Source organism: Pseudophryne corroboree, chromosome 2, assembly GCF_028390025.1.
Source record: "Pseudophryne corroboree isolate aPseCor3 chromosome 2, aPseCor3.hap2, whole genome shotgun sequence".
Taxonomy (NCBI): domain Eukaryota; kingdom Metazoa; phylum Chordata; class Amphibia; order Anura; family Myobatrachidae; genus Pseudophryne; species Pseudophryne corroboree.
Genome location: NC_086445.1, coordinates 282,437,126 through 282,461,727, shown reverse-complemented (window position 1 = coordinate 282,461,727; position 24,602 = coordinate 282,437,126). Strand labels below are relative to the sequence as shown.

The 24,602-nt window shown below is 46.0% G+C and overlaps 1 protein-coding gene across 7 annotated transcripts in view; it reads left to right on the top strand.

Annotated features, from left to right (window-relative positions):
* Positions 1–24,602, top strand: part of DGKH (diacylglycerol kinase eta) — a 642,901-nt gene that overhangs the window by 138,439 nt on the left and 479,860 nt on the right. Inside the window, exon 1 of one of the 7 annotated variants that reach the window (XM_063952872.1) lies at positions 3,643–3,741. The exons of the other annotated variants lie outside the window; for them this stretch is intronic. Coding sequence (XP_063808942.1) covers positions 3,679–3,741 — 63 coding nt within the window. The 5' untranslated portion in view covers positions 3,643–3,678. Of the gene's footprint in view, positions 1–3,642; positions 3,742–24,602 lie in introns of those variants that run through there. 7 annotated transcript variants of the gene reach the window in all.

Sequence of the window (24,602 nt, the reverse complement as noted above, 5' to 3'; positions counted from 1 at the left end):
ACAACATCACGGCAGTCGCCCACGTAAACAGACAGGGCGGCACAAGAAGCAGGAGGGCAATGGCAGAAACTGCAAGGATTCTTCGCTGGGCGAAAAATCATGTGATAGCACTGTCAGCAGTGTTCATTCCGGGAGTGGACAACTGGGAAGCAGACTTCCTCAGCAGGCACGACCTCCACCCGGGAGAGTGGGGACTTCATCGGGAAGTATTCCACATGATTGTGAACCGTTGGGAAAGACCAAAGGTGGACATGATGGCGTCCCGCCTGAACAAAAAACTGGACAGGTATTGCGCCAGGTCAAGAGACCCTCAAGCAATATCTGTGGACGTTCTGGTAACACCGTGGGTGTACCAGTCGGTGTATGTGTTCCCTCCTCTGCTTCTCATAACCAAGGTACTGAGAATTATAAGACGTAGAGGAGTAAGAACTATACTCGTGGCTCCGGATTGGCCAAGAAGGACGTGGCACCCGGAACTTCAAGAAATGCTCACAGAGGACTCATGGCCTCTGCCGCTAAGAAGGGACTTGCTTCAGCAAGTACCAGGTCTGTTCCAAGACTTACCGCGGCTGCGTTTGACGGCATGGCGGTGGAACGCCAGATCCTAAGGGAAAAAGGCATTCCGGAAGAGGTCATTCCTACCCTGGTCAAAGCCAGGAAGGAGGTGACCGCAAAACATTATCACCACATGTGGCGAAAATATGTTGCGTGGTGTGAGGCCAGGAAGGCCCCACGAAGAAATTTCAACTCGGTCGATTCCTGCATTTCCTGCAAACAGGAGTGTCTATGGGCCTCAAATTGGGGTCCATTAAGGTTCAAATTTCGGCCCTGTCAATTTTCTTCCAGAAAGAATTGGCTTCAGTTCCTGAAGTCCAGAAGTTTGTCAAGGGAGTATTGCATATACAACCCCCTTTTTGTGCCTCCAGTGGCACTGTGGGATCTCAACGTAGTTCTGGGATTCCTCAAATCACATTTTAAACCGCTCAAATCTGTGGATTTGAAATATCTCACATGAAAAGTGACCATGCTGTTGGCCCTGGCCTCGGCCAGGCGAGTGTCAGAATTGGCGGCTTTGTCTCACAAAAGCCATATCTGATTGTCCATTCGGACAGGGCAGAGCTGCGGACTCGTCCCCAGTTTCTTCCTAAGGTGGTGTCAGCGTTTCACCTGAACCAGCTTATTGTGGTACCTGCGGCTACTAGGGACTTGGAGGACTCCAAGTTGCTAGATGTTGTCAGGGCCCTGAAAATATAGGTTTCCAGGACGGCTGGAGTCAGGAAAACTGACTCGCTGTTATCCTGTATGCACCCAACAAACTGGGTGCTCTTGCTTCTAAGCAGACGATTGCTCGTTGGATTTGTAGCACATTTCAACTTGCACATTCTGTGGCAGGCCTGCCACAGCCTAAATCTGTCAAGGCCCATTCCACAAGGAAGGTGGGCTCATCCTGGGCGGCTGCCCGAGGGGTCTCGGCATTACAACTCTGCCGAGCAGCTACGTGGTCGGGGGAGAACACGTTTGTAAAATTCTACAAATTTGATACCCTGGCTAAAGGGGACCTGGAGTTCTCTCATTCGGTGCTGCAGAGTCATCCGCACTCTCCCGCCCGTTTGGGAGCTTTGGTATAATCCCCATGGTCCTGACGGAGTCCCCAGCATCCACTAGGACGTCAGAGAAAATAAGATTTTACTTACCGATAAATCTATTTCTCGTAGTCCGTAGTGGATGCTGGGCGCCCATCCCAAGTGCGGATTGTCTGCAATACTTGTACATAGTTATTGTTACAAAAATCGGGTTATTATTGTTGTGAGCCATCTTTTCAGAGGCTCCGCTGTTATCATGCTGTTAACTGGGTTCAGATCACAGGTTGTACAGTGTGATTGGTGTGGCTGGTATGAGTCTTACCCGGGATTCAAAATCCTTCCTTATTGTGTACGCTCGTCCGGGCACAGTATCCTAACTGAGGCTTGGAGGAGGGTCATAGGGGGAGGAGCCAGTGCACACCACCTGATCCTAAAGTTTTTACTTTTGTGCCCTGTCTCCTGCGGAGCCGCTAATCCCCATGGTCCTGACGGAGTCCCCAGCATCCACTACGGACTACGAGAAATAGATTTATCGGTAAGTAAAATCTTATTTTTCCGTATTTTGGAATAAACACATACCATAATGAGATATCATAGTGACGGGACCTAAAGGCCAGTACTCACTGGCCGATGGCAGAGAGATGTGTGCTGAGCGAACCGCTCAGCAGACATCTCTCCCGGCGCTCAGCACAGCGCGATCTGTGCTGAGCGTGCGGGGGGAGACGGGGGGGCCGCTCACTTCACCCAGCGGGTGAAGTGAGCGACCCGCTAGATTGGCCTGCATGCAGGCCAATCTAGCAGCAGCGATAGCGATGCGCGGGGCTGCGCATCGCTATCGCTGAGTGGGCTACACACGGAGCGATCGTGCTTAAAATCTAAGCAATCTAGTCAGATTGCTTAGATTTTAAGCAGCGATCGCTCCGTGAGTACCCCCCTTAAGTATAAGCACAGAATGCATTTATGTTTCATATACTCCTTATACACACAGCCTGAAGGTCATTTTAGACAATATTTTTAATAACTTTGTGCATTAAACAAAGTGTGTGTACATTCACACAATTCATTTATGTTTCATATACACCTTATACACACAGTCTGAAGGTCATTTAATACAATATTTTTTAATAACTTTGTGTATTAAAGTTCGTGTACATTGAGACATCAGAAAACAAAGGTTTCACTATCTCACTCACAAAGAATTCCGTATTTCGGAATATTTGGATATGGGATACTCAACCTGTATTACAGCAAGTGTGTAAAACATTAATGTTCATCCCCCTTAAATGCTTTTGACTTACAAAGCTGGTGCAATTAGAATCAATCATTTTCCCATTTCTTCTCAGGTGTTTTTACTAGAGGTGACCATTGTCGTGTGTTGCGCTTGTGTGTTTTGGTCCTTTGCACTGTTTGCTGATGCAGCTGTCACAATTAGTACAAGATGTGTTGGTGCTTCCCGGCCTTTAATCATGTCTGTGCAGATTGCCCATTCTCCTTTGTCTCCCTGATGGAGTGGAGCTGGAAAGGTTTGTGTCTGCAGATTGAGGTGTAGACAACGAGTGGGAAGAGTTCTCTCATAAATAGTTACAATTATGGAGAAAATGAGTGGCTGTTTTTCCCTCTATAACTACAATCTACCATATTTTAGGATTGATCACATCTAATTAGTGTCTGTTTGAACTCTAAATGGTGTAGCGTAAAAGCTTGTTTAAAAAAATAAGAGATGCATTAATGGACATTAGGAAGCTGTAGGCAAATTCAGTTAGCAAATTACATTTTCTGTGCTGATCAAATAATACGCAAACCAGATTTAAGTGTTAGATGATGCCAAATGAAATTTAGCCACATATACAATGCTTGCCGTGTGGTTTAAGCTCCAGATTTGGGTGCGAATAGAGAAACTTGGTGCTCCCCATAAATCTCCCTACATATGAGGCTGCTTAGCTCTGCTCACTCTCTGAATGTAGTGCCTCCCCATCTTGGTCCTGTGCCAGCAATCCTTAATATGCACAAGCCGGTCCTCTCTCTGCCTCTTCCATAAAGCACTTGGGTACTGCTGAGTGTTCCTCATAGAGCTCCGAACTGGGGGCATGTGTAAATGTGGGATCAAGCTATCCTTTTCTGGAATTCTTCCTCCCAGACCGTAAATGTTTGCCTTGAGGTATGTACAGTATATTGCTGTCTTATAGATGAAAGATTGTGCAGCAGAAGCTATGCTATATGTGTTTTTGATCTTATTGTGTTATCATCTGTACAAGTGTGTTTGCTGAAATATTGTGTGTTCTTTTTGGAGAGTATTCATCACTGTGCTTCATAAGGCTACGGTTTGCTATGTGAGAATGGACTCAAGCGGCTTTATTTGTGCAAGTGAACAAGCCAGCCTCTGTGTATGAATCTGCAGGAAAAGTTGTATCCCAGTTTCCTTTGTAAATGAAATGATGGCTATGTAGGGATCCTATTGCGTCTGCTTTATTTTCTAACGCTTTAGACCTGTTTATGACAAAGACTTGTTCTCAACTAAACATCCCAATGCTCAGGAAGAAATGAAACGGGGAAGTTCACAGTAACCACTAATTTATTTACATTTATTTATATAGCACCAGCATATTCTCTAATGCTACAGCTGGTACTTGAATTTATATTTCAGAAAAACTGGATCCCATATACACATCTACACATCGTCTTATACAATTGGAACTGAAAGATCAGCTTAAGATGCTGTGTACTATAAATGTATTGTGCTCAACAATTCATGTTAAAAACTTTTTTCTTTTTCTTTTTTCCTGGGAATGTAGATGATTCTTAATATCGTCAAAAGCTGGAATAACAAGATGTGAAATTTGTTTCATTTGCATTATTCCCTTAATTCCTTGTGCATTTTTTTTCTTTGCCAGTCGCAAGCATTGCCTACAGGTTGGCTCATAGAACACTGTCCTAGTCAATATACTGTAATGTGCTTTTATTGCCACTGATCCGATTTGTAAAATGTTACACCTCTGCATGGGAAAGGATATAAACCACAGTGTTGGCTGCCAAATTCAGCACATTATACTTTGGCTATAACGTAGTGCAATGCTGTAAATTAAGAAAGACTTTTGTCCCAACCTTTTTTACATAAAATATACATGAACTCTGCAACAACTTATGTATATACAGATCTACAGTATACTTTAGCTTTCTGTGGAACTAGCGAGAGTCATACTGGAGTTCATATTAGATTTCTCATGTGCTGTTGTCTGATGCTGTTCCATGTGAGAAGTTAATCTATTGCTTTTACTCTGATCATGATTGGATTGCACAGTACACAGTATGTTGTGTTTTATACCATATAGGCATGCGGTCATCAGACTCTACTAATATATCGCTTTAAGACCTAGATCTTACGGCAAGTTATTGTTTGTATGCATATGGTACGGTTTATGAGCTACAACATGCATGTATTTCGGGCAGGTAGGTGTTGCCTGTGTCTGAATGAGGAGCCATCTAATATGTTTAGTTTGTTAAATACATAATAGGATCCATACATTTTATATTTAAACACCACCTTAGGTAATGTAATATACGCTTTGTTTCAGAGGGTTGGAAATATTTACTGTTGTGTACAGTTCATTAAGTTCTTTTTCACATCTATTGGCTGCTGATAGACTTTTTATCCGTCCACTCATGCGTGTAATGCTCTCCGCATTCTTAAACATTGACACTATGGTTAGAATTTTACAGAGCGACACCACCTATTTCTCATGTGTTTTACACTTGCTTCCAGTACAGTAGATTGTATTGCTAACAGTGCTACACATGGAAACTCATGACTAAGGCGTAGGCTAATCTGAGCCCATCTTCCCATCTTCTATGTATGAATGAGCACAAAGTCCGTTCTTATAAAGTTGTGTAGAGTTCTCTGAAGCCATGCCTAAAACAAATGGCTTTTACAGTTTGTTTTAAAATAAATTGATGTATTCAACTCAGCTTCTTATTATCGGTTTTTAATCTGGAGGGATTTACAAAGTAATAAGGAAAATATGATGGGAAAAGCTCCCAAAATAGAATGTGACCCTACAACATGACCCCTTTCTACCAGGTACAAAATAGTGCTGAATTAATGAGTTGATAAATTTTAAAGTGCACTGCTACCCCGAATGGGGGTACCAATTCTTGTAGGCTGACCCAAGTCACTAATACAGCCAGAAAAGTTTTCTCCGCTATATGTAGGCAGCAAGTTTACTTTTAACTGTTAGATGTGTAGTTATAATGACGTCTGTGCCAGACATTTTTGTTAAACCCTAGATACAAAACTGGAAATAAATGTGCAGCACCGTCCTTTTACCTTTAATAAGAACTGCGACCCCGCTGTGTAGCGATTACTACTTGGCTTTGTGGTGTTTTTTTTTCTCCCTATGAACCCCTTGGATCTCAGCTAGTTGCAGATAAACATCCAGACTTCTATTTAAGGAAGTAAATGGTAAAGTCATGGAAAGCAACTAAAAATAGTTGCAGCTAAATCCCCCTCTTTTTTTTTTTTTCTTCTTTTTTTCTTTCTCCAAATACAGATGAAACTGAAAACTTCCTTTTTGTGTTTGCTTGTCGATCTAGCTCTGGGGGGGAAATTAGGTTCATAAAGTGTATGTTATGGTATACAGTCTGTATTTCCTCTCTAATATGTTTGTTTTACAAGTTAATGTTTTTTACGGTTTCAATAGAAGTATTCTCCATTTTAATGTGATCTGCTTATACCTTAGGCAATTGCGGACACCCATGAAATATATGTTCCCTTGTTAATGGTCCTGCTTGCTTTCCCTTTTAAAATAGTTAATTTTGTAGTTGTATTTTCATAACTTGGTGTTCTAAGTGAAAATATTACATTTTTACTTAGAATGGGATTTAATGTTAGAACATACAGTACTTTCCATGCTTGTTTTCCCTCATGCATTGTATGTTACATTCACCAAGCATCCGTACCTGATTGGTTTAGCTTTTCATGACTGTATTGTTGGAATAAGGTATTGCAATGTTGTTGATGTAATGTTTCCTTCATTGGCTTCAATGCTGTTGTAGTTAATCTCAATCCAGTGAAGAGTCAGATTTGCAAATGTTTGACAAATAAATTAATTGTGATTCAAATTTAATTTTTTTTTTTGTAAATGGTTGTACACTTCATACCTTCAAGATTTTACGGTAGATGGATATGCATCTTTCTCTGTTTCTGATCAGAAACAAAGTTATTTATAAATGTGATGGTCATGACATCTTGTAATGCCTGTTTTCTGAAACCCTTGCAATAGTTTTTAAACAACAAGAAAATGATTTGTTCCTTAGCTCACACCCAACATCAATGTACACACAGGTGCTTTGCGCAAATGTACACTTGCAGTGTACCCGGTCTGGTCTAATTCCAGGTAGCCAGGGTGCCATAAAATGTTCCTTTCATTTTAGAAGTAGTTTCTGCTGTTCTATAATGTGGGTGCCTAGGTTGGCTGTCTGAATTATATTGTGGTGGTAGTAAGGAATCCTATCAACCAATATGGTATTTAATTACTTGTCACATAGTATGTGGTGATGTATTCATTGTGTAAAGGTCCATAGAAGTAAAACATGTATCTGTGTAATTGGAAGCACCCAATATTTTCTTATGTAAATAGTGAACCCTAAGGTTCCATTCTATTGTTTAACAAAATTTAGGAGGCATTGGTTTCTATGGAACTTAGAAGCATCTTTCTTTTGGAGGTTTGTTCACTTTACAAATTATCATGCTCTAGTGGGAATGGGTGTCCTTTTAAACAGAAAAATATTGTAGGGAATTTTAACAAAATAGAGATGCAGCATGGAACAGCCTGTATGTCCGAGGTAAACGATACACCCCACTGGCATTGTGGGGTGACCGTCTACCCTTCAGAAGGGCCACACATTGCTTTAATCTTAGTAGGTAAAGAAAAATATAAAAATAATAAAATTAGAGAGCCATTGTATTACCACTTGTCTCACTGGGGTCCTGATGTAATGCTTATAGACCCGCGTTCTCACTGCTGCTGTCATGCTGTGCAGCTGCAGCGCCTACCTGAACTTCAACAATTCCCAGGAGACTTGAACCAAACAGTGTTGTTGACGTCAGATGATGACTCTAAGACAGTATCGTGTAGCAGGGAGCTAAGAGGAGCAACAAAGTACGCAGCGTAAAGTTCATGGGACAAAGCTGGTAAGTAAACCGTAATGCTGAACTGGATTTGAGAGCAGGCGGCAAAAAAGTATCTTACAGTAACTATCAAAATCTTATTATATTTTTTTCTCTTATTTATTATGCAGAACCAGTTGGTGCATTTCACTCTTGATTTGTTGAAAAGCATGGATCATTTCTACTATAGTAACTATAGTAACTCATAAGGGGAAGATTCAATTGATTTTGGAGCGTTTAAGTAATGGGTGCCCGACGGGCAATATTCACTTGTTCTGCAGATGGCTGCAGGTGCCCACCACTTGTTGTGCCCAATGCACATTGATTAGTAGTGTAAAGTGAAACGGCAGAAAAAAAACAAACTTTGGGAGGATTTCTGCTCGCCACCTCACAAGAGCTGCAGACACCCCAAGAAATTAAATTTACTGCCAAGTATGATACTTTTAGTACAAAATTTACAGATTGGTCTATGTAAGTGCCTTCACCATTCTGGCATCTGGTAGGCGTTTTTATACCACACAGAGGTGTTTTTGATGGACTTGATTGTGGTCTTGTTTATTTAATAATTTCTTATTTGAATGTTTTTAAACCATTAAGTGAATTCTATTGCTTAAAGGTATTATTTGGGATTAATGAAAATCATTGTTAAATAAAAGGAGAAAGGAAGTGCCTGATCTGCTATTGTATTGTGATGTGCTAATTACCAAGGTTACTTTCTTTAAGGAACTACCCCTGTGGGGAATATCTGTCCTATAGCTGTATTACCATATTACAAAACAGTATGGTAATTTTAGGTCAAGCACAGCGTCTATTCAGGCTATGGGTGGTATCCCTTGGGTAATTGCTTCACCAGGGGCTATCCTATTAGCTCTGATGAGCCATCACGAGTCGCAGGCTTATTGAGGTTTTTGTTTCGCCTGCCTCTGGCAGGCAAAGCAAAATCCCCGATAAGCACTGGCTTTTTGGGGCTGCGGTGGCGAAAACACATAGGTTTCACTGAACCTGCGTGTTTTTGCCTAGAAAAAGTTTTTTTTGGGGGGGGGAAAATTGTGAATAAAAACACTCGTTTTTAGCTCCCAATGTTTTATGGTATTTGGATACCCCCCTATGCCTTAAGGCTTATGCCACCTAAAGTGAATCTATATAGCATATGAAATTGTGAGTAACTTTCCTATGGTGGCACTTTTAGATAGAGTGCAAATATATAAAACTCCAAATTGTCTATTGTCTGTGTTCAAATTGCCAGGCTCTACAGTACTGCTGTACAAGTCTAGGTGATCATCATGTCTTAACCATGATACAAAAGTGGATGTCAGTCACTAGAATACTTTTAAAGATGCTTAACAGCTGGTGGTAGGATTATTTATAAAAAAAAAAAAAAAAAAAAAAAAAGTACCTAAAATGAATTTCACACTATCAAAATCCCAACAGCTTCTGGGGTCCTAGGCGGCGTAAGGCCCTCATTCAGCTTCAGTTGTAGTTTTGCTATTTTAGCAAAATTGCAACTGGCTGGAATTGCATGCTGGGGTCCGTTTAGCGCAGGGCAAATGCCAGGCAGCGATGCCATTGCTACGCAATTGTGATTGCATCCCCCATTTCCAATGTCATGCCTGCCAAACGCATCATCGCCGTCCCCATAATGCCGCATTTCCACTCCGTACCGCCCCGTGAACACCTCTGCCTGTCAACCAGGCAGAGGCATTCGCATAAGTGAGATGCGATTGCATCTCCCCGTGTGTGCACGCGCATTGCGACTCCTGTGTGTGCACACTACGGTGGCACACTGGGAGATGCGATCTCATCTCAATTCCGTGTGCTGCTGAATAAGGTACTAAGTACCTTGGCCGTTCCCTATGAATTTCCATTCCACAAGTAAGTGTATGTACACAGTAGCTATTGCTGTTGTATTTATGTTTTGCCTTGATCTGACGCTTCCCTATTAGTATTTCCAGTGTGTTTTGTTTTTGAGTACAAATATAAGATCTCAGCCAAAATTCTAAAGAATGGTTTTCAAAGGGTGACATTTTTATTTTCCCTGGGCACCATCAATCCTAGTTATATGGTACCTCTGTATATAGGTCTGGTCTGAGCTACTGCATTTCAAGTAATTTATATATCTTCCATATCAATTTCATGTATTGATAGATTTAAATGAGCCTTTGAGGTTTTTTGCAGGTGTACTGTAATATCTTTCTGGTGCCTGGCAAATGAAGATGTCAAACCATCCAGGGGTTAAACTACAAGGTCTACTTAAGCCAAGTAAATGTACTGAGGGTGTATATTTTCTTTTGTTACACATGCACATAATTACAGTAGTGGAATACAGTAGATTTCCATGATGTCTGCAGATGTCTTAAATAAAGAAAATTGGTGATGTGCCTTTTCGTGTTTTCCTTCCAGCAGTTTTATTCTCATGGTTTATTTTTAGAATGGAGTTGTACTTGCAAAATGGTTTAAATTAAGGTCCTTTTACGGGTATAATGTTGTTGTTTTTGGGGGATGTGTAAGTTGCAAACTATGCTTAACTTTGATAATGTATTGGGAAAAGTAATGCAGAATATTGCTTGCTTGGTCTTGCCACTGGAAATGGTAAATGATCTATGCCACAGTACTGTAGTTTCTGTAACATGGAAATTCCGTGTTCTTACCCATAGCTTTGTCTGCTAGGGGCCGTTATATAGGGTCAACTTCATGTGAAACAAAGTTGCTTTACTTAAAGAGCAGCTAATAGTCACAACGTCATCTTTCTTTTTTTTTTTTTGTACATCGGGCAGTGGTTCCCAACCTCGGTCCTCAAGTACCCCCAACAGTTCATGTTTTCCAGGTCTCCTCACAGGATTGCAAGTGAAATAATTTGCTCCACCTGTGGGTCTTGTAAAACGTATCAGTTATGCTGCATTCACACCGCAAATGCCGGGTCCTACCCGGTAAGACAAACGTGTACTTACCGGGTGGGATCCGGCATTTGCGCTCCGTTGCAGGCTTCTCGACCCGGCAATATACCGGGTCGGTTGCCATGACAACGGAGGCCGCAGCAGCAGCAGGGGCGGGGGTGGAGGCGGCGTCGGGAGATGAGCTCATCTCCAGCGCCGCCTCTCCCTATCTTGTGAATGGGAACCGTGTCGCATCGACACGGCTCCCATTCACACCGCACCTGACCCGGTAATCAACCCGGGTAAAACCCTTCTTTTTTACCGGGTTGATTTACCGGGTCAGGCGACCCGCTAAATCGCCCAGTGAGCTTTCACATCGCACACTGACCCGGTTCGACACGGCAATATGCCGTGTCGGTACCGGGTTATTTGTGCGATGTGAAAGGGGTATGAGTAATGACTATACCTGTTCAACTGCTAGGTGACCTGGAAAACATGAACTGTTGGGGGTACTTGAGGACCGAGGTCGGGAACCACTGACGTAGGGCATGAGTGGAGGTGAGTGTGCACTAGCTATAATGCATAAATAATTGTAATGACATAAACTTTAATTGATACATTTAACAAGGAATAATGTCCTATTAGAACATAAATTATATCCAGATATAGGGTTGCTGCCACTGACAGCAGGTCATTTATCAGCCTGAATCACAACATGTAAAGTGAAAAGTAGAAATTGAACTTGCTTGAAAATAATTGATCTACATGGTGATTTAAGATTTACCCCTCACTTCTCTGTATTTTTTGAGAACTTCTGCTACATGGCTGCCACTCCCTTTTGTATTAAATTCATGTTCTCTGTAGTTTTGCAAATCTAAACATCTGTATAATGAATCTGCTTCAGAGATGGATGAATTTGTACAGCTGCTGCATTCATGAAAGATGTAGCATCGGATCACTTTGTGTGATCATCTATTATCTGAGCTCCAGCGTTTTCACACAGATAGGGCCAGTGAAGCTGCGTCCACTGCCCCCTTTTTCTTGAGCATCGGCAGACGCTTCCCATTCCTCACCAAAGTGGCCACAGGATGTAAATAATGCTGTAGCTTAGGGGGCATGTTCCTATTACAAAACATCGGGAGAGATGTGGCCGACGGCAGCATAGAGATCAAGGAGAATAAGAAATGAGTAATGTCCTTTAGATTTAGCAGTGACCAGATCATTCACTAGCTGAAGGGCCCCACACACTACAGTGACAGGTCGGACCCTCATGTCGCATAAGATTTCTCTTGAACCACCCGGCAGCCTCCCGGGCGGCAGGATCACATAGAATAAATCGTATGCGGTCCTTTTGCATATGATGTATCTTATGTGATCCCAGTCATGCCTGTGGGATCTGAAAAATCATGAGTGCAGCACTGACAGCACTGACAATGCTCACGGGACTGCGCATCGGATGAGATATAAAACACATCCGATTTGCCACTTAACATCCGATTTATCGGCCTGAAAGGTCTAAATCGGATTAAATCTGGCATTATCGTTGTATTGTATGGGGCCCTTTAGTCAGTGCTGTCTCTGTAGTGTGTTGGGCACGAAAGCCTGACTGAATTAGGTCCAGTAAGTTGTGTGCGTTAAAGTGTGTGAGACGAGTGTAGGCAAGTCTCTCAAGTAGCTTGGGGGGGGGGGGATGGGCATGGGAGCTGAGAGATGGGATGGTAGTTTGAGAGAGAGTTAGGATCAGAATGGGAGTAGTCATGGCCTGTTTAAACAGGGATAGAAAGATACCAGTAGAGAGAGAGATTACAGATTTTAGTTAAAGTTGGGATGAGCACAGGAGACTGTTTTACTTATTTGTGAGGGTATAGGATCAACAAGAGAGGAGTAGGCAGATGAGAAGAGTGTAGCTACTTCATCTTCGTTTGTTGGATCCCCCAACAGCAACCACCAAGACTGGAAAACCAAAATTTGTCGTGTAAGGTGTGATGGTGACCAACAGGTGATGACCTATGAAGGGGCACATCGATCGACGCAAAGGACTTGCCTATTTCGAATAAGAACATTTCCCTGAGTGAAGGTGCTAGTATGGGTTAGATAAGGGCATCTTTCTTACCCTCCCCATTGCTGGAAAACTAAATATGAATGCCATCTGAGTTTATTGAAGCCAGGATGGGGAAAATCTTACAGCTTCCTTGAACTATTTATTTTTCTGCGGTGTAGGGGTTTTATCTGGTGATTAAACTGATCATCAAACAAAAGTTTCTAAAGGGCACATAGTTTAATAGAGGGGGTACCCCCCTTTCAGACATTTGTGCCCCCAGTTCTGCAGATGCGATGCTGAGGGATATAAACTTTCATTCCTCCCCCATATTCTGCGCTTCATATATTACTTCTTTATTCTTTAGTTTTACATGTAAGCCACTATCACTCTGTCAGGTCTTTGTGGATGGCAGACTGAGCTTCTTAAATTGCCACCTCCCACTGGTAGTTATTACTGGTATGGATATGGTACTGCAGTACTTTCTGCATTTTTTAAGTACTTGTAAGTGGTTAAACGACTACTTTAGAAATACCACATTTCTCTTACGTCCTAGATGATGCTGGGGTCCACATTAGGTCCATGGGGTATAGACTGGTCCACTAGGAGCCATTGGCACTTTAAGAGTTTGAGAGTGTGGGCTGGCTCCTCCCTCTATGCCCCTCCTACCATTTAGAAAATGTGCCCAGAGGAGCCGGTCACAGCTAGGGGAACTCTCTAGAGCTATTTTAGTAAAAGTTTATTTTAGAGTTTATTATTTTACAGGGAGGCTGCTGGCAAAAGCCTCCCTGCTTCGTGGGACTAAGGGGGGAGGGGGGGGGGGGAAATGTCCGCCGTGCGGGCTCTGAGTCACTATATCCGCTGACAGGATACTGAGCTCACCCCGGCAGCATGCCTCCACCCCTTACAGAGCCAAAAGATCTGTGGCGAGTTAGTCACCGACCCCCCTAGCAAGCAGGGGGCTGGTGTGAAGATGGTGGCAGCAGGGTGTGGAGCGCAGGGTAACTGTGCTTCCGGGGCTCAGCGGTACATAGTGGGGCACCCTGAGCCAGCGCCTACACCCTACACCAGTGGTCTCCAACCTTAATTGGGGTGTGAGCTACTTTCGGAAAATAAAACCTCTGAAGGAGCTACCCCCTCGCCCCAATGCGCCTGCGTTCCTGCGAAAGTGGGTGTGGACTCACAAATGTGGGTGTGGCCTCACAACTACAAGTAATGCCCCCTCCGCGTAGTGCCATATACACAAATAGTGCCCCCCGCCAGTGCCAGATACAATTCCCCCCGCAGTGCCATTTAAAATGCCCCCCGCAGCGCCAGATAAAATGTTCCCCCGCAGTGTCCGATACAGTGCCCCACACAGTGCTAACCCTTGCTGGCTTCTTCTACTGCCGCCGGTACTGCTCCTCCTGTATGAGGGACAGAAGGGTAGGAGAGCGCAGCGCGCGCCTCTCCTGTGAAGTCTGGAGAGCGGCTGCGGTGAGGGTGACAGTCTCCGGCAGCGGTGGGCATTTAAAATATGGTGTCGGTAAGTGAGCCAATCAAAACTCGCATGACGATCAGGTGCCGCCACTGCCGGTCCACGAGCTCTGATTGGCTGATGGTCGGCACCATATTAAAAATGAAGGGGGGTGGAGTAGTGCCAGTTACTGCCCAAGCCCGTGCGCTCTGTGAGCTACCGAAAATACTACGGCGAGCTACCGGTTGGAGATCACTGCCCTACACTGACCTCTCAGCCTGTCAGGGTCCCAGGATCGCTGCCAGCACAATTCCTCAGGCCAGTATAATCTCCAGAAGAGCGAGAAGACTGCTCCATTAAGGGGGCGGAGCTTCTCCTCAGAGCGGACCCAGCAGCGTTCAGTGCCATTTTCCTGCCTGCAGAAATGCTTTCAGTGAAGAGCAGTCCCTCCATATCAACTCCAGCTATCGCTTACGGTACCAGGGGATTGTAGAAAGGGGGGGGGGGGGGGGAGGCTGTGTACAGACTGTGTAACCTATTAAGGTGCACAGTCAGCGCTGGTTGGGGTCTCCCTATACCTTGAAAGCGCTGTGTGTGGGTTTTGCTCCAATCTCTGTCTCTCTTGCCATTCTTGGGTGTCAAACTCTGTCTGTCCTCCCCTGTGTGTTGAGTGGCTGGGATCTCCATTTAGCTATGTCCAGGGACTCTGAGTCATATGCTGCAGAGGATATATCCTCTCAGGATGATCTCATTCCATGTAATCAGGATTGCATTGTTTTAGCGCAGATACCAGCAAGGGAGCCTGAATGGTTTTCCTCTATCAAATCTATGATTTCTCAGATTTCTACTAGGGTTGCACAGAATGAATCTGCAACTCAGGTTTTACAGAACTCTATGGCAGTTTGGTCCGGTTCTGTTACCTCAGGACCCCCCTCTGCAGGTTCCTACAAACGTGCTTTTGCCCAGATTATGCAAGATGATACTGATTCTGACACAGCAGACTGTGATGGGGATGTGCTCAGGGGGGCCGCATCTCTGCTAAAGGGGTGCAGTTGATGATATAGGCTATTAGGGATGTGTTGAATATTGCTGATACAACACCTGAGCAAGTTGAGGAGGCTTACTTCACTGACAATAAGAAAGCCTCGCTATCCTTCCCTGCGTCCAAAAAATTAAATACTATTTTTGAGAAAGCATGGGAAAACCCGGAGAAAAAAAATCCAGATCCCTAAAAGGGTTCTGGTTGCTTTCTCCTTCCCTGAGGAGGATAGAAAAATATGGGAAAACCCACCCATAGTGGATGCGTCTGTATCCAGACTCTCAAAGAAGGTGGTTTTACCTGTTCCAGGATCTACCGCCTTAAAGGAGCCGGCTGATCGCAGGATTGATAATACGCTCAAATCCATATACACAGCTTCAGGGGCGATTCTACGTCCCACTATTGCTTGTGTATGGATTTCCAAAGCTATAGTAAAGTGGTCAGGCACGTTACTTGAGTATTTGGATACTATGGATAAAAGTGATGTTGAATTGTTTTTACGCAACATTCCGGATTCTGCAGGATTTATGGTGGAATATATGAAAAACCTGGGTTCCATGGCTGCAAGGATATCTTCCATGCCTGTCTCTGCTCGTAGGGGACTTAGGCTGCGCCAGTGGTCTACCGATGCGGAATCCAGGAGAGGTGTGGAGACCCTACCCTACATAGGTCAGGCTCTCTTTGGGGATGCGTTAGATGCGTGGATCTCCACGGCTACAGCGGGTAAGTCACCTTTTCTTCCCTCAGCTGCACCTGCTATGAAGAAACCTTTTTCTTCAGCTGCGTCACAGTCCTTTCAGGTTGATAACACAAGAAAGGCCAAACCGTCCAACACCACCTTTAGAGGAGGTCAACCAAAATCCAAGAAACCTGCTGAAGCGGGTTCCCAGGAACAGAAGCCTGCTTCAGGTACGCCAAGGTCCTCAGCATGACGGTGGACCGCGCGGCCTGGAGGTCGGGCCGGTGGGGGCGGGACTCAGGCATTTCAGTCATGTCTGGGTGTCGTCCGGCCTGGATCCCTGGGTGCAAGATATTGTGTCCCAGGGGTACCGGCTGGAATTTCTAGATCTCCCTCCTCACCGGTACTTCACATCAGGCTTGCCAGCTTTGCTGGCGGACAGGGCTATCCTACAGGGAGCCATCCAGAAGTTGGTGGAAGCACAGGTTATTGTACCAGTTCCTCCCCAGATGCAAAACATAGGTTATTATTCGAACCTTTTCGTGGTAGCGAAACTGGATGGTGCGGTCGGACCCATTTTGAACTTAAAGTCACTAAACCCCTTTCTGAGGGAGTTCAAGTTCAAAATGGAGTCTCTAAGGGCGGTGATAACAGTTCTCTGCAGTCAGGGGGTGAACATAATTCCATATCTGGACAATCTGCTGATAAAGGCATCATCCAAGGAGAAGCTGTTACAGTCCATAGCTCTCACAACCCAGTTTTTCAGGGAATATGGTTGGATCCTGAATCTTCCAAAATCACATTTGGAACCAACCAGGAGGTTGTCTTTTCTGGGAATAATCCTCAACACGGAAGTGCAGAGGATGTTTCTTCCAGAGGAAAAAGCGTTGGTGATACAAACAATGGTCCGGGATGTCCTGAAGCCAGCTCGGGTGTTGGGTCATGAGTGCATTCGCCTTCTGGGGGAGATGGTGGCCTCTTACAAGGCTCTGCAGTACGGGAGATTTTATGCTCGGTCCTCCCAACTGGATCTCCTAGACAAATGGTCGGGATCTCATCTACTCATGCACCAGAGAATACGTCTGTCGCCAAAGGCCAGGATCTCACTCCTCTGGTGGCTGTAATTACCTCACCTTCTGGAAGGCCGCAGGTTCAGGATTCGGGACTGGATCCTTCTAACCACGGATGCAAGTCTCCAGGGCTGGGGCGCAGTCTCTCAAGGGGAAACCTTCCAAGGAAGGTGGTCAAGCCCGGAAGCTAGCCTGCCGATAAACATTCTGGAACTAAGAGCAGTCTACAACGGTCTCCTCCAGGCGTCCCATCTTCTGAGAAATCGGGCCATTCAAGTGCAGTTGGACAATGTAACGACAGTGGTTTACATAAACCGACAGGGCGGAACGAAGAGCAGAGCTGCAATGTCAGAGGTAACAAGAATCATCCTCTGGGCGGAAAAACACGCCTTGGCGCTGTCTGCAATCTTCATTCCGGGAGTAGAAAACTGGAAAGCGGACTTCCTCAGCAGACACGATCTTCATCCAGGAGAGTGGGGTCTCCATCCGGAGGTGTTCAAGGTGGTAACAGATTTTTGGTGTTTCCTCCAATTCCACCCATTTCAAGAGTTCTAAAACTCATAAGGAGAACAAGAGTTCTGGCAATCCTCATTGCTCCGGAATGTCCAAGAAGGGCTTGGTATGCAGATCTTCTGGATCTACTGCTAGAAGAGCCGAGGCCTCTTCCTCTTCGGGAGGACCTACTGCAGCAGGGGCCGTTCGCTTATCAAGACTTACCGTGGCTACGTTTGACGGCATGGAGGTTGAACGCCAGATACTAGCTCGGAAGGGCATTCCGAACAAAGTCATTCCTACCCTGATACAGGCTAGGAAAGGAGTAACGTCTAAACACTATCATCACATTTGGAAAAAGTATGTGTCTTGGTGTGAATCCAAGAAATTTCCTATGGTGGAGTTTCAACTGGGACGTTTTCTTCTCTTCCTGCAAGCAGGAGTGGATATGGGCCTGAGGTTGGGATCCGTAAAGGTCCAGATTTCGGCCTTGACTTCTGCTAGACGGGTGTCGGAGTTGGGGGCTTTGTCTTGTAAAAGCCCATACTTGATCTTCCATGAAAATAGAGCTGAGCTCCGGACATGTCCGCAGTTCCTTCCGAAGGTTGTGTAGACATTTCATATCAACCAACCTATTGTGGTGCCAGTTGCTACTGACTCTTCAATTTCATCAAAGTCCTTGGATGTTGTAAGGGCATTGAAAATCTATGTGAAGAGGACTGGTGGTCACAGAAAATCGGACTCTCTGTTTGTCCTGTATGATCTCAAGAAACGTGGGTGTCCTGCTTCTAAGCAGGCAATCGCTCGCTGGATCAGGTTCACTATCCAGCATGCGTATTCTAGGCAGGATTGCCGTGTTCTACATCTGTAAAGGCCCACTCTACTCGTAAGGTGGGTTCTTCCTGGGCGGCTGCCAGGGGCGTCTCGACATTACAGCTTGGTCGAGCGCCTATTTTGGCCGGGGTCGAACACGTTTGCAAAGTTCTGCAAGTTTGATACTTTGATCTCTGACGACCTGAAGTTTGGTCAATCAGTTCTGCTGGAGCCTCCGCACTCTCCCTCCCGTTCTGGGAGCTTTGGTACATCCCCATGGTACTAATGTGGACCCCAGCATCCTCTAGGACGTAAGAGAAAATAGGATTTCTCTGACGTCCTAGTGGATGCTGGGACTCCGTCAGGACCATGGGGATTAGCGGCTCCGCAGGAGACAGGGCACAAAAATAAAAGCTTTAGGACTAGGTGGTGTGCACTGGCTCCTCCCCCTATGACCCTCCTCCAAGCCTCAGTTAGGTTTTTGTGCCCGTCCGAGCAGGGTGCAATCTAGGTGGCTCTCCTAAAGAGCTGCTTAGAAAAAGTGATTAGGTTTTTTATTTTCAGTGAGTCCTGCTGGCAACAGGCTCACTGCAACGAGGGACTTAGGGGAGAAGAAGTGAACTCACCTGCGTGCAGGATGGATTGGCTTCTTAGGCTACTGGACACCATTAGCTCCAGAGGGATCGAACACAGGCCCAGCCATGGAGTCCGGTCCCGGAGCCGCGCCGCCGACCCCCTTGCAGATGCCGAAAAGTGAAGAGGTCCAGAAACCGGCGGCAGAAGACTTTTCAGTCTTCATGAGGTAGCGCACAGCACTGCAGCTGTGCGCCATTGTTGTCAGCACACTTCACACCAGCGGTCACTGAGGATGCAGGGCGCTGGGGGGGGGCGCCCTGGGCAGCAATGATAATACCTTGTTCTGGCTAAAAATACATCACATATAGCCCCTGGGGCTATATGGATGTATTTAACCCCTGCCAGGTCTCACAAACACCGGGAGAAGAGCCCGCCGAAATAGGGGGCGGGGCCTATCTCCTCAGCACACAGCGCCATTTTCCTGCACAGCTCCGCTGCGAGGAAGGCTCCCAGGACTCTCCCCTGCACTGCACTACAGAAACAGGGTAAAAAAACAGAGAGGGGGGGCACTTTTTTGGCGATATTGATATATTAAGCTGCTATAAAGGAAACAACACTTCTGTAGGGTTGTTCCTATATATTTATAGCGCTTGGGTGTGTGCTGGCAAACTCTCCCTCTGTCTCCCCAAAGGGCTAGTGGGGTCCTGTCTTCGATAAGAGCATTCCCTGTGTGTCTGCTGTGTGTCGGTACGTGTGTGTCGACATGTATGAGGACGATGTTGGTGTGGAGGCGGAGCAATTGCCGGTAATGGTGATGTCACCCCCTAGGGAGTCGACACCGGAATGGATGGCTTTGTTTATGGAATTACGTGATAATGTCAGCACGTTACAAAAATCAGTTGACGACATGAGACGGCCGGCAAACCAGTTAGTACCTGTCCAGGCGTCTCAGACACCGTCAGGGGCTGTAAAACGCCCTTTACCTCAGTCGGTCGACACAGACCCAGACACGGACACCGAATCTAGTGTCGACGGTGAAGAAACAAACGTATTTTCCAGTAGGGCCACACGTTATATGATCACGGCAATGAAGGAGGCTTTGCATATCTCTGATACTGAAAGTACCACAAAAAGGGGTATTATGTGGGGTCTGAAAAAACTACCTGTAGTTTTTCCTGAATCAGAGGAATTGAATGAAGTGTGTGATGAAGCGTGGGTTAACCCCGATAGAAAACTGCTAATTTCAAAGAAGTTATTGGCATTATATCCTTTCCCGCCAGAGGTTAGGGCGCGCTGGGAAACACCCCCTAGGGTGGATAAGGCACTCACACGCTTATCAAAACAAGTGGCGTTACCGTCTCCTGAAACGGCCGCCCACAAGGATCCAGCTGATAGGAGGCTGGAAACTACCCTGAAAAGTATATACACTCATACTGGTGTTATACTGCGACCAGCCATCGCCTCTGCATGGATGTGCAGTGCTGGGGTGGTTTGGTCGGATTCCCTGACTGAAAATATTGATACCCTGGATAGGGACAGTATTTTATTGACTATAGAGCAATTAAAGGATGCTTTTCTTTATATGCGAGATGCTCAGAGGGATATTTGCACTCTGGCATCGAGAGTAAGTGCGATGTCCATATCTGCCAGAAGAAGTTTATGGACGCGACAGTGGTCAGGTGATGCGGATTCCAAACGGCATATGGAAGTATTGCCGTATAAAGGGGAGGAATTATTTGGGGTCGGTCTATCGGATTTGGTGGCCACGGCAACAGCCGGGAAATCCACCTTTTTACCTCAGGTCCCCTCCCAAAAGAAAAGACACCGTCTTTTCAGCCGCAGTCCTTTCGTTCCTATAAGAACAAGCGGGCAAAAGGACAGTCATATCTGCCCCGAGGCAAAGGAAAGGGTAAGAGAGTGCACCAAGCAGCTCCCTCCCAGGAGCAGAAGCCCTCCCCGGCTTCTGCAAAGCCCTCAGCATGACGTTGGGGCTTTACAAGCGGACTCAGGGGCGGTGGGGGGTCGACTCAAGAATTTCAGCGCACAGTGGGCTCACTCACAGGTGGACCCCTGGATCCTGCAGGTAGTATCTCAGGGTTACAGGTTGGAATTCGAGAAGTCTTCCCCTCGCCGGTTCCTAAAGTCTGCTCTGCCAACGTCTCCCTCAGACAGGGCGACGGTATTGGAAGCCATTCACAAGCTGTATTCTCAGCAGGTGATAGTCAAGGTACCCCTCCTACAACAGGGAAAGGGGTATTATTCCACACTATTGTGGTACCGAAGCCGGACGGCTCGGTAAGACCTATTCTAAATCTGAAATCTTTGAACCTGTACATACAAAAATTCAAGTTCAAGATGGAGTCACTCAGAGCAGTGATAGCGAATCTGGAAGAAGGGGACTTTATGGTGTCCCTGGACATCAAGGATGCTTACCTGCATGTCCCAATTTGCCCTTCACATCAAGGGTACCTCAGGTTCGTGGTGCAAAACTGTCATTATCAGTTTCAGACGCTGCCGTTTGGATTGTCCACGGCACCTCGGGTCTTTACCAAGGTAATGGCCGAAATGATGTTTCTTCTGCGAAGAAAAGGCGTATTAATTATCCCTTACTTGGACGATCTCCTGATAAGGGCAAGGTCCAGAGAACAGCTGGGGGACGTAGTAGCACTAACCCAAGTAGTGCTGCAACAGCACGGGTGGATTCTGAATTTTCCAAAATCTTAATTGACCCCGACGACACGTCTGCTGTTCCTGGGAATGATTCTGGACACGGTTCAGAAAAAGGTGTTTCTTCCGGAGGAGAAAGCCAGGGAGTTATCCGAACTTGTCAGGAACCTCCTAAAACCAGGAAAAGTGTCTGTGCATCAATGCACAAGAGTCCTGGGAAAAATGGTGGCTTCTTACGAAGCGATTCCATTCGGCAGATTCCACGCACGAACTTTTCAGTGGGATCTGCTGGACAAATGGTCCGGATCGCATCTGCAGATGCATCAGCGGATAACTTTGTCTCCACGGACAAGGGTGTCTCTTCTGTGGTGGTTGCAGAGTGCTCATCTGTTAGAGGGCCGCAGATTCGGCATACAGGACTGGGTCCTGGTGACCACGGATGCCAGTCTGAGAGGCTGGGGAGCGGTCACACAGGGAAGAAACTTCCAGGGAGTGTGGTCAAGCCTGGAGATGTCTCTTCACATAAATATACTGGAGCTAAGAGCGATTTACAATGCTCTAAGCCTGGCAAAACCCCTGCTTCAGGGTCAGCCGGTGTTGATCCAGTCGGACAACATCACGGCAGTCGCCCACGTAAACAGACAGGGCGGCACAAGAAGCAGGAGGGCAATGGCAGAAGCTGCAAGGATTCTTCGCTGGGCGGAAGATCATGTGATAGCACTGTCAGCAGTGTTCATTCCGGGAGTGGACAACTGGGAAGCGGACTTCCTCAGCAGACACGATCTACACCCGGGAGAGTGGGAACTTCATCCAGAAGTCTTCCACATGATTGTGAACCGTTGGGAAAAACCAAAGGTGGATATGATGGCGTCCCGCCTCAACAAAAAACTGGACAGGTATTGCGCCAGGTCAAGAGACCCTCAGGCAATAGCTGTGGACGCTCTGGTAACACCGTGGGTGTTCCAGTCAGTGTATGTGTTTCCTCCTCTGCCTCTCATACCAAAAGTACTGAGAATTATACGGCAAAAGGGAGTAAGAACGATACTCGTGGCTCCGGATTGGCCAAGAAGAACTTGGTACCCGGAGCTTCAGGAGATGCTCACGGAAGATCCGTGGCCTCTACCTCTAAGACGGGACCTGCTTCAGCAGGGACCGTGTCTATTCCAAGACTTACCGCGGCTGCGTTTGACGGCATGGCGGTTGAACGCCGAATTCTAAGGGAAAAAGGCATTCCGGAAGAGGTCATCCCTACCCTGGTAAAAGCCAGGAAGGAGGTGACTGCACAACATTATCACCGCATTTGGAGAAAATATGTTGCGTGGTGTGAGGCCAGGAAGGCCCCGACGGAGGAATTTCAACTGGGTCGATTCCTACATTTCCTGCAAACAGGATTGTCTATGGGCCTCAAATTAGGGTCCATTAAGGTTCAAATTTTGGCCCTGTCGATTTTCTTCCAGAAAGAATTGGCTTCAGTTCCTGAAGTCCAGACTTTTGTAAAAGGAGTACTACATATACAGCCCCCGGTTGTGCCCCCAGTGGCTCCGTGGGATCTTAATGTAGTTTTGGATTTTCTCAAATCCCATTGGTTTGAGCCACTCAAATCGGTGGATTTGAAATATCTTACATGGAAAGTAACCATGCTACTGGCCCTGGCTTCAGCCAGGAGAGTGTCAGAATTGGCGGCTTTATCGTATAAAAGCCCATATCTGATTTTCCATTCGGACAGGGCAGAACTGCGGACGCGTCCTCAGTTTCTGCCTAAGGTGGTTTCAGCGTTTCACCTGAACCAGCCTATTGTGGTGCCTGCGGCTACTAGCGATTTGGAGGATTCCAAGTTGCTGGACGTTGTCAGGGCATTGAAAATATATATTTCAAGGACGGCTGGAGTCAGAAAATCTGACTCGCTGTTTATACTGTATGCACCCAACAAGCTGGGTGCTCCTGCTTCTAAGCAGACGATTGCTCGTTGGATTTGTAGCACAATTCAACTTGCACATTCTGTGGCAGGCCTGCCACAGCCTAAATCTATCAAGGCCCATTCCACAAGGAAGGTGGGCTCATCTTGGGCGGCTGCCCGAGGGGTCTCGGCATTACAACTCTGCCGAGCAGCTACGTGGTCGGGGGAGAACACGTTTGTAAAATTCTACAAATTTGATACCCTGGCTAAAGAGGACCTGGAGTTCTCTCATTCGGTGCTACAGAGTCATCCGCACTCTCCCGCCCGTTTGGGAGCTTTGGTATAATCCCCATGGTCCTGACGGAGTCCCCAGCATCCACTAGGACGTCAGAGAAAATAAGATTTTACTTACCGATAAATCTATTTCTCGTAGTCCGTAGTGGATGCTGGGCGCCCATCCCAAGTGCGGATTGTCTGCAATACTTGTACATAGTTATTGTTACAAAAATATCGGGTTGTTATTGTTGTGAGCCGTCTGTTCAGAGGCTCCTACGTTTGTCATACTGTTAACTGGGTTCAGATCACAAGTTGTACGGTGTGATTGATGTGGCTGGTATGAGTCTTACCCGGGATTCAAAATCCTTCCTTATTGTGTACGCTCGTCCGGGCACAGTATCCTAACTGAGGCTTGGAGGAGGGTCATAGGGGGAGGAGCCAGTGCACACCACCTAGTCCTAAAGCTTTTATTTTTGTGCCCTGTCTCCTGCGGAGCCGCTAATCCCCATGGTCCTGACTGAGTCCCAGCATCCACTACGGACTACGAGAAATAGATTTATCGGTAAGTAAAATCTTATTTTTAATTACCTACCGGTAAATCCTTTTCTCGTAGTCCATAGAGGATGCTGGGCTCCCGCCCAGCGCTTTGTGATCCTGCAGTGGTTACTTGGTTCAGTACTGCTTAGTTCTTGGTAAGTACTGTTTCGTTACTTGGTGAGTAATATTATTCAGCCATTGCTGATGTTTCAAGCTAGTTAGCTTGGTTTACCGTGTGTGTGTGTGTGTGTGTGTGTGTGTGTGTGTGTGTGTGTGTGTGTGTGTGTGTGTAAGCTGGTGTGAATCTCGCCACTGTCTGTGTAAAATCCTTCTCTCGAAGATGTCCGTCTCCTCGGGCACAGTTTCTAGACTGAGTCTGGTAGGAGGGGCATAGAGTAAGGAGCCAGCCCACACTCTCAAACTCTTAAAGTGCCAATGGCTCC